Source organism: Phaeoacremonium minimum, assembly GCF_000392275.1.
Source record: "Phaeoacremonium minimum UCRPA7 unplaced genomic scaffold PA7_03_scaffold_604, whole genome shotgun sequence".
In the NCBI taxonomy this organism is placed as follows: Eukaryota; Fungi; Ascomycota; class Sordariomycetes; order Togniniales; family Togniniaceae; genus Phaeoacremonium; species Phaeoacremonium minimum.
In genome coordinates, this window is record NW_006921506.1 from 417,459 (window position 1) to 426,699 (window position 9,241).

The 9,241-nt window shown below is 50.2% G+C and overlaps 2 protein-coding genes across 2 annotated transcripts; both read right to left on the reverse strand.

The window, feature by feature from the left end:
• Positions 1-5,423: 5,423 nt before the first annotated feature.
• Positions 5,424-6,715, reverse strand: UCRPA7_8709 (putative aldo-keto reductase protein; the record flags this gene model as incomplete). The annotated part of the gene is made up of 5 exons (XM_007921220.1): positions 5,424-5,719; positions 5,779-6,156; positions 6,212-6,358; positions 6,417-6,495; positions 6,557-6,715. The coding sequence occupies 5 exons, from the start codon at positions 6,713-6,715 to the stop codon at positions 5,424-5,426; spliced, it is 1,059 nt and encodes a 352-aa protein (XP_007919411.1).
• Positions 6,716-7,384: 669 nt separating this feature from the next.
• On the reverse strand, positions 7,385-8,532 carry UCRPA7_8710 (putative nadph-dependent methylglyoxal reductase gre2 protein; the record flags this gene model as incomplete). Its single annotated transcript, XM_007921221.1, has 3 exons — positions 7,385-7,899; positions 7,971-8,398; positions 8,459-8,532. 3 exons carry the CDS (start codon positions 8,530-8,532, stop codon positions 7,385-7,387), a joined length of 1,017 nt encoding a protein of 338 aa, XP_007919412.1.
• Positions 8,533-9,241: the final 709 nt, after the last annotated feature.

Sequence of the window (9,241 nt, forward strand, 5' to 3'; positions counted from 1 at the left end):
CCTTCCCGGACCGAAGAACAGCGCGTCTTTCGAGCTTTCTGGCGATTTCAACTCATTCACGATCTCGAAGCTGCCGCTGGGACGTCAAAGCTAGACTGGTCCAAGGATCGCGTTGAGCTCCTGCTCGGCAACCAGAGAACAGTTATAGATCGCTTTTATGGTCCAGAAACTGCGATGCGCTCCAATGACATCACGGAAAACCCGCCTCATCCAGAGCACGAGGAGATGAAGTCTGTAAGCGTGTATACACAGCAGAAATTCGGCAAGGACATCAACTTAATGGACGTCCAGGGGTGTCTACCCCAAGCACTGGAGATACATCGAAATTGGCCCATTCCATCACCCGAGGGGACTGATTGGAGAAAATTGATCGATCCGTCTCCTGCTTATCAATTTTATTACTCGTCTCACACTAGCGGCCACGAAGGCGTATACAACCCCTTTAAGATCATGCAAGACATCGGTAGGGAAAGAATGCGCAAGGAAAAAGCAGGAGTGCAATTTCCTGTGCTGTTCAAGCCCTTTGGCTTTCCGTTCAGGCGCTTCGGCTTTGCATTTTGGTCAATAGAGAGAATGACTGCGTCTGGACTCATGCCCCCGCTTCCTAGGAGTAGTTATTATGAAGCTCGAGTGCACCGGTACTGGTATGCGTGGCTAAGTATACTCAGCTCCGACGAAATCGCGAAGATTAATGAGGTGTGTAAGGAGAGGTGGGGGTAGGCTATTCGTTCCATTATGTATGGGGTCTCGTCTCACAGGACAAAAAGGGGGGATGCTTGGGAACACCGAAACCGCCACCATGCCAATGCTGGGGTTTCAACTTTAGGCATTCTTCCTGGAACATAAATTTTGCACAGGGAGATCACAAAACGTCATCTCAGCAAAGAGAGGGACTTTACGATGCGAATGTTAACTGGTCCACTTCCTGGGTCAATCGAAAGTAGCCATGCGGTAAGTCTAGCCACACTGATAGACGGGCGTCTCCGTGTGCCAATAAGCATACAGATTTTTGTTCCCTTTCCGGTCAATCTTGGTTTGCCTCCGCTTCTCCTCCTTCTGCACCTTTTCCGTCTGCCGGAGCTGCGTCGCTAGTATTGCGCGCTGCTGTGATGTGGGGAGATGTATCAAGCTGTTCCGGTCGTTTGCGCTCATGTTCGCCAGCTGATGTGCTATCGTGGCCCTTTCTCGCTTCTCCCGTTTTGTCAATGCTTGTGAATTGGGTAGACCTGTGTTAGGCTCCTCGTTGCTAGACGCTTGCTCGAGCTTCTCTTTAGATTCTACCACGGTGGTATATTCTAGTTGTGAAGCCGTGGGACTGGTTCGACGCCGTAGCCGACTGATTGACGGCCCCGCTTGTGCTGGTGACGACTGCCGCGATATAATCTTGCCTGACGGTAGACGAATTGAGTGTTGGTCAGCAAGCACTGGTTTTCGATTCGAACTTGCCACCGTTTCCTCCTGATTCCTCCCGTTGCCATCGCTTTCGTCGTCACTTTGCTCGTCGTCCTCCGCTTCATGATCGAAGTCGTAAAACTCTGCGAATTCCGAGTCCTCTTCTGCTACGTCAAATCTGCAGTGGCCCTTGCCGGTCATGTGCTGCTGTACCGCCTGCACGGTTGCCCTCTCTGTCCCACACTGTATGCATTCTCGGTAGCTGAAAATGACGAGGTGCAGATACCTGAAGAGGGTCTCGAGATCGACCACGAGGTGTCGCTGGTATGGCACGAACAGGCCATGTGATTTTTGCATGTGCATCACACTCTCGGAGAAGCTTGGTAATGAGGTGGGGCAGAATAGACATTGCCCTGCTGTGAATTGCGGCATGGTCGTGGCGGGGGAGTCGCTTGACTCCTGAGGGAAGGATGTGGGTGTTATTGCTTGTTGGCTTGATGATAGATTCATTGGTATAGTTGTGGTTGTTACTGCTGTCGTTGTTGTTGCCGTCACCATATATACGGATTCGATTGAGAGCGGTTGCGGTTGTGTTTGATGCGATCGATGAGCTCGAGTCTTGCGTTCTTGCTCGGGTGCTGATGCTTGTATCAGAATGGTTGTATTGAATTCGGACAGTGTGAGATTGAATGATCGATAGTATTGATGTTTATCTTATATATGGAGTTGCTGGATGAGCATGGGAATGGCAGCTCATCTAGTTGGTCATTGAGGAGGCACCAAGCACCTCCAGCTGACGGCTCTCCAAATCCGGCCTCGTGATTGGCAATTGCGAGCCTCAGAGTTTCGGCAGACGGAAGGTGCGATGGGGGTTGTGACTGGGGAGATTGGCTGGCTAGTGAGTCAGAACCCCACTGAAACTAAACCTTCCAGGGGATACGCCACACTGCGTCGCCTCTAGAATCTTACGCTCCAGCCAATAAGCTGCTCATGAATTCACTAATGAGCTATGAATCATAATGAGTACAAACAAAGTGAAACATTCGAATGGCATCTCGATCAGAGAATGCGCTCGAGAGCCGCAGCTTTCGCTCGTTACCCCGAAAATCTGTGACATGCGCAACCTAGTATCCATCATCTAGCCATCATCTAGCCCTGCCTGACCTGCATCAGAACCTGCATTAGACAAGACTGTGTAAGTTTCACCGGAAAGTTGAAGTCTCGAACGGCGACAATTTTCAAGGCCCCGAAGCTCTCGACATGAGTGCCGCAGGGGAGGGGGCATCTCCAATCTCCAAGATTCGGTGGCTCCTGATCTCAATATCTTATATCTGCCACCCTAGTCCCCAATCTACACAGTCTAAGGTGGCTCAGATATAATGACCCCTGAAACATAACATGCGGCGCATTGTTTCTCTCTCTTTACTTTTGCTTGGAACGCAAGATGGTGCGAACATGGAAATATCATAAACAGAGAATACCCAAGTATAGAGGTGTCAAAGCAAGTCGTAGCAGCCTATGTAGCCCTTCCCCTATTCTCTATCATCCACATCTCCCTGAATCTTGAACCTTCCATCTGGACAAGCTGTTGTGGGTCCCCCGTCTGTACAAGCCTCCCCTGGTTCATCACGATGACAGTATCAAACGCCATGATCATACCAAGATGGTGACTGATCATCACCACTGTACACGCTTCGAACTGCTCCCTGATGACCTTCTGCATCGACAATTCCGTATCTTGATCCATGCTGGAGCCGAACTCGTCCTGGGGCAAGATCCCTTCGGCACAATTCAAAATTGTCTCGCCTACGGGGGCCTCTCAGGCCCGCACTTGAGCTCGATGTCGCAGGCTCGCTCGTGCGAGGCTAAAGAACTGCTTCTGTCCTTGAGATAGGCTATCAGCGGCCAGAGAACGGGAAACGCCGCCTCGTTCTTCAACGAGAGTTCTAAGATTCACGAGCTCCAGCACAGAAAGGCACTGTGCCTCTGTTGATTCGCCCTGGGGATCGAGATTCTCCCGGATGGATGTGCCATCCGGCAGAAAGATAGGACCCTGGGGCACCGCGATGATAAGCTGCCGAAGTGTCGAGCGGTGGATTTGATAGAGAGGTATGTCGTCGATGGTAATGCTCTCCTCGCAGGATGGCACAGGATCCAACAATTGCAGAAGAAAGAGAAGGATGGAGGACTTCACGCAATACAGAAACACATTCAATTAGCCAAAAGTGCTTATCCAGGGGATTAGAGGTCAGAGAAAGAGATCTCACCTGCCAGGGCGACCGCAAATCGCAACTTTCTCGCCGGGCGCTATTCCTATATCCACATCTGTGAAAACGAGATGCTGAGGAGTTTCGGTTTCTCTGCCCGAATGATTAACATTCTTGTAACTCCACGAAACAAGCCGACAGTCATACTCATATGATGCCGAAATGCCTCTGATATTAATCCTGCCTTTCATTGGCCACTCTAGGGGCGGCTGCACTTCCTCTCCAGGGATGTTTTCAGGCTTTACAGACTCGCTGAATGTTTTGATACGGCTCACGGCCCCAATAGAAAGTCTCGACAACAGTGTATGAGCGAATGAGAAATGACAGAGAGTGGCCAAATGTCATAAGCGTCACCAAAGGCGTCAGCAAAAATGCTGTTGGAGCGTATTTGTGTCGCCAGAGCGACTACCGCAGTTGCCAGTGCCGCCACGACGACTTGCAGTACAAACTGAAGCCAGCACTGTATCATCGCCAGCAGATAGGCAGGTCGTCGTGAGCGGTTCAAGAGTCTGTCTTTAAGGGCGGCAACCTCCTTGACCCAGCCAAAAGCACGGTTCGTGGCGACGCCATTGAGTTTGTCGATAAAATGCGAACTATGCATCGTGAAGAGTGTGCGATGAGATGAGATACACTGAAAGTTACTAGAGGGGACTCTTGGCTTCGAGATCCAAGAGTCGTAACTGACGTGATGTACGAAGGTAGAACTTTTGTATTCCATACGGCGTATTGTCTAGTGGAGCAGGGTATTCTATCCTCCAAGTCATCTTGATTTGGTGGCAAAGGAGGGTATAGACAGGCTACCCGGAGCACACAATCGCAGATGATTACTTGAGTGTTTGTATCACAGCCAACACCTCAGAGACTTAGCCAGTAGGTACGTCAGACTGGGAATACACTGGATAGACATTGAGAAATCAGCATTAAATCGAAGCTAGTATAGTACTCTTCCCTACGTGCCACCTAGGCTAGCACAACTTCAGCCATCCTTAGACTTCGGACGGCCACTTTCAAGGGTCTAGGCAGCAGCTCTATATAACCTACGCTTCAATCACTCAAATTTGATGGCTTTAGTCGCGTCTGCTATCTCTCTTAGAAGAGTCTCTGATTCAATAAATCTAACATTCTATAAGAGCTGGCTACAGTATTTGATTGCCATATACTGCTCTGATGCCCTCTATTGTCCGAAAGCCGTATCTATAGCTCCATTAAGAATCAGGAGCATAAAATATCCAGGGATTCCGATGAATCATCCGAAAATTAGCATGGGCTCTCACGAAACCTATATGGCCCTGCGGTATGGTGATTTTCGAGATACCAGAGCCGACAAATGATCCCCTTATTAGCGTCTGTGATGAGCCCGTGTCTATGTTGCAATATCGGGGGCAAGGCGACCGGAGTTAACGATACAGGTCTGGACTTTTTCAGAAGAACAAACTCGTCGAAGTGAGGCTAGGGTTTAGTGTCGTAGCGCTAATGCAAGTGGATGACAGTGGGTACATGCACAACACTACTAGTAGCATAGCACATACCAGAGCGAGGCCGAGCTGGGAGCCTGGTAATCCCCACCGGACCGGACCGATTTACGAAATGCTCCGGGGAGTTTCACACGTCAACACTATCTCCGGATAGTCATGCTTGAGGGAAAGAGCCGTTAATAGTATAATGTACCATTCCGGAATTAATTACGAACTAGAATTAACGCCTCTGACACACACACATGATCAGCATATTCCACCCCTAGGTACGTGGCATCGGCGTGACATTCTAGTGGCCAACCATGGCCTGATGCGCAGGCGCATATCGGTTGCCGATAGGCTTCGCGGCATCGATGATGGCCCTCAGCTCCTTCTGCTCCTGGTCGGTCAGATCGATATCCCGCGACGCCCAGTTCTGCTCCAGCCGCGGGGTCTTGGTAGTTCCGGGGATGGGAATCATGCCTTGGGCCGCGACCCAAGCGAGGGCGACCTGGGCCGTGGTGCAGCCCTTGCGCTTGGCTAGAGCCTGGATCTTCTCAACTATCGCCTTGTTCTTGAAGAAGTTCTCACCTTGGAACTTGGGAACTGTAGATCATCAGCGAAGGCTCGGCCCGGGGATCGACATGAGCCTTGAATCGACTTACCGCTGCGTCGGAAGTCGTTGGGCGCAAAGTCGTCGGGGGTCTTGTATGGGAAATCATCGACAAGCCAGCCATGGCCCAGTGGGCTGTAGGCGACGTAGGCAACCCCGAGCTCCTTGGCAGCCTCGATCAGACCGTCCGTCTCGTGCAGGGTCTCAAAAGCCGAGTACTCAGCCTGGAGAGCATCGATCTTGGCAACTGGGTCGGGGTCAGCAGCTGCGTGAGTATGTATGTGAGGCAGACCCAAGTCTGGCAAGGAGGGCTCACTAGAGTTGGCTTTGCGTAGTGTTGCGGCAGAACATTCGGAGAGGCCAATGTACTTAGTCTTGCCGGCCTTGCGAATCTCATCGAGGGCGGTAATGGACTCCTCCAGTGGAGTGTCTTTGCATGTATAGTCAGCGTGCATGCACATCCACGGCGTGGGAGAGAAACGCACGGGGATCTATCCTGTGGAGATAGTAGAGATCTGGGGTGAATCCAAGTCGCTCGATGGTGCCATCGATGTACTCCTTGATATGCTCTGGCTTGTTTGTGACTTTGCCGTCACCGCCATTTAAGCAGTCGAAGCCGCATTTTGAGGCAACTGTCTCAGCGTGAGCAAATATCACCCAGCAGTTTGTAACTGTGTAAGATGAACTCACTAAAGAGCTTGTCGCGCACATTGTGCTTGCGGATGAAGTCGCCGAGGAGCTTCTCGTTCACGCCGGCGCCGTAGACAACCTTGCAAGTCATCAGTGATATGAAAGAACCTCCTGGATGGTCCAAACACGATTCTACTCACAGCTGTATCCCAAAAGGTGCATCCCAACTCGATAGCCTTCAACAAGACGGGCTCTGCCTCCTCAAGGGTGACATTGGTTCCTAGGCCGTGGCTCATGCCCATAGCACCGAAGCCCGGGATAGGCACCGTGATGTCCTGGAATGGCAGTGTCTTAACCATGATTATGGATTGTTGGCAACTGGGGACTGTCGGGGAAGCTTTCGTCGTTGTCGTGCTGGAGGGAAGATTGGGAGTCTCAATTGATGCTCGGGGGGTTGTTCGTTGGCATGGAATCACGAGCGTATTGTATTATATATAGTTTGCAACTTCCTCCTGGCCTGTCCCCCTCCCTACTGGTCACGTCATGAAAGCCTTATCTCCGAGCAAGACTCTGAATGACTCTATACCGTCTTGAGTCAAGCACCCCACTAAGTTCAACGGCAATCGGCAGCGACAGCGATAGTACGACCGGCTTGGTGGAGATTTAGAGTAGGTGCATGTCGTTGGCCAACAGGGGTTAACATTGGTCCCCAGTTGATATCAGATCGAACTCAGGTTCACGGCGGATTTAAGCTTGCCATCCTTGCAACAAGGATCTGTTTCTTTAGTGACAACCGGCGACTGATAGGTTTACGGGATCCTGGACAATTAGACACGTCTCAGCATCCTTATAGATATACCATCTTTACAATACCTTAAGGTACGATATGTAGCTACTGTAGATAGGATGTGTAAAATAGTATCTTCTTATACTCCAAACTATAGTAGTAGATTGACCTAATATATCTCTAAGGTAACCCTATAAAGAAACACTAAGAGACCGTAACTATATAGACCTCACCTGCCTTCTCAAATGGTCTTCAGCGACTTCACTGTGTCTACAACACACTTCTCAAAGGGGATAAAGTCAATGCCCAAAATATTTTTGACCTGGCTATTGTCGACCTTGAATATGCCCCCCTCTGGGTAATCGCCACCCTTGTCGTCCGGATCCGGAAGGACATCCTTGTACTCTGGGAAATTCTTGTGCATAACTGCTGCTGTTTCCCGGTTCGAGAAAAAGCCCGACACGAAGAAGAAGCGCTTACCCCCAGCCTCGGGCTTTTCCATAGCTAGAACATGACCAAGAGCAAGATCTCGAACATCTGTCCAGATGAAAGCAGGTGACGGAGGAATCCCAGCCTTGCATTTTCCCTGGACAAACATGCCAATGAGCTGATTCGACGTGTTGAGAGTATCAAGGCTAGCGAGTTTGTGCTTGATCGGCCCAAACACCAGAGGGGGCGCCAGAGTTGCGATGGTGAAGTTCGGAGCTTCCTTGTCTACAAAGTCCCATGCTGCGCGTTCGGCAAATAGCTTGCTGGCTATAAGAATCTTCGTCAGCGCTCGGTTTGAACTCACACTTTTAATTAAGAATCAGTCCTTGAGAGCATACCTGTATATCCGAAGTAGGGATTGAGCACCGCTTGCTCCTGCGTCATAGGATTCCAGTCGGCCTCGGAGTAGGTGTGCTCAGGCCAATTACCCTTAGAAGGATCGACAATAGAAGCGAAGGAGGAGGTGATGACGACTCTCTTGACCGTCGGTGCGTATTTCTTGACGGACTTCAGGATTCCGGCTGTACCAACCACGGCGGGATCCAACAGCTCCTTTTGAATGTCTGTGACATTGTAATGGAATGGGCTGGCGGTGTGGATGACAGCTTCGAAAGGGGGATCGGATTGAACGGCTTGCTCAAAAGCGCCTTCCACGGCAATATCCTTGACAATGGCAAAGTCGAGCCTATCCTTGCTAAGGTCTGGGTATGTTGCTTTGATCTCGTCAATCTTGGCTTGGGAGCGGACGGTGGTGACGACAGAGTGGCTATGTCCGACGCTTAGGAATCTCTCGTTCAAATGGCTGGAAACTTTTGCCCAAACTTACCCGCGCTTCAAGAGAGTATCGAGGACATGGGTAGCGATGAAGCCGCTGCCACCAGTCAGTAGAACGCGAGTCATGGCGCAATATTTTTTCTGTTTCCAAGAACAAAAGATAAATAGAATCAATACAGCGGTCAAGATAGGTCAAGTTTGTCGGACCCTATGCGACTTGGGATCCAGCGCTTTATATAGCCGCGCATTCCTCAGGGTTGAGCATTGAGCATTGAGTATCGGCATCATCCCGCAGTGGCGGCCAGTGCAGCTAGTCAATACCGCATCATGACCCACCTCCGAATGCAGCGGGCAGCGGTGACTTCCGATTCCTGAAACGTCGAAATGTTCGTTAAAGGAGGAGGATGATTATTAAGAGCAGTCATTAACAATTCATTATTGACGTTGTAAAGTGCTGCCATCGCAGCATCAGGACGAGTCGGATATTGAACCCTCCTAAAGACAGGCGAATAAATAAATGTCTGTTGTGTTCTATGTTGGTGTTCTACGAATGTATTAAATCAGAGGCTCATGTTGTGGCATCCGGCTCCGACTGCCGGCTTCTGCCATGTAGGAATGATGCTAGCACTTAACCTTACTTAGCTGCTAAGCCTACTCAAGTTAGCCTGGAATATGCAACCAGCTTATCAGTCGGCCCTACCTACTATGCGGGGCGGGATCCGCTTTTGATGGATTTACACCTCCGCCAGGGTAATAAACGTTATTTTAGAGAGTTGAATATACCAGAAAACCAGGGTTGAGAATACCTGATTGAGTTTCGAAGCTTCTGTTTATT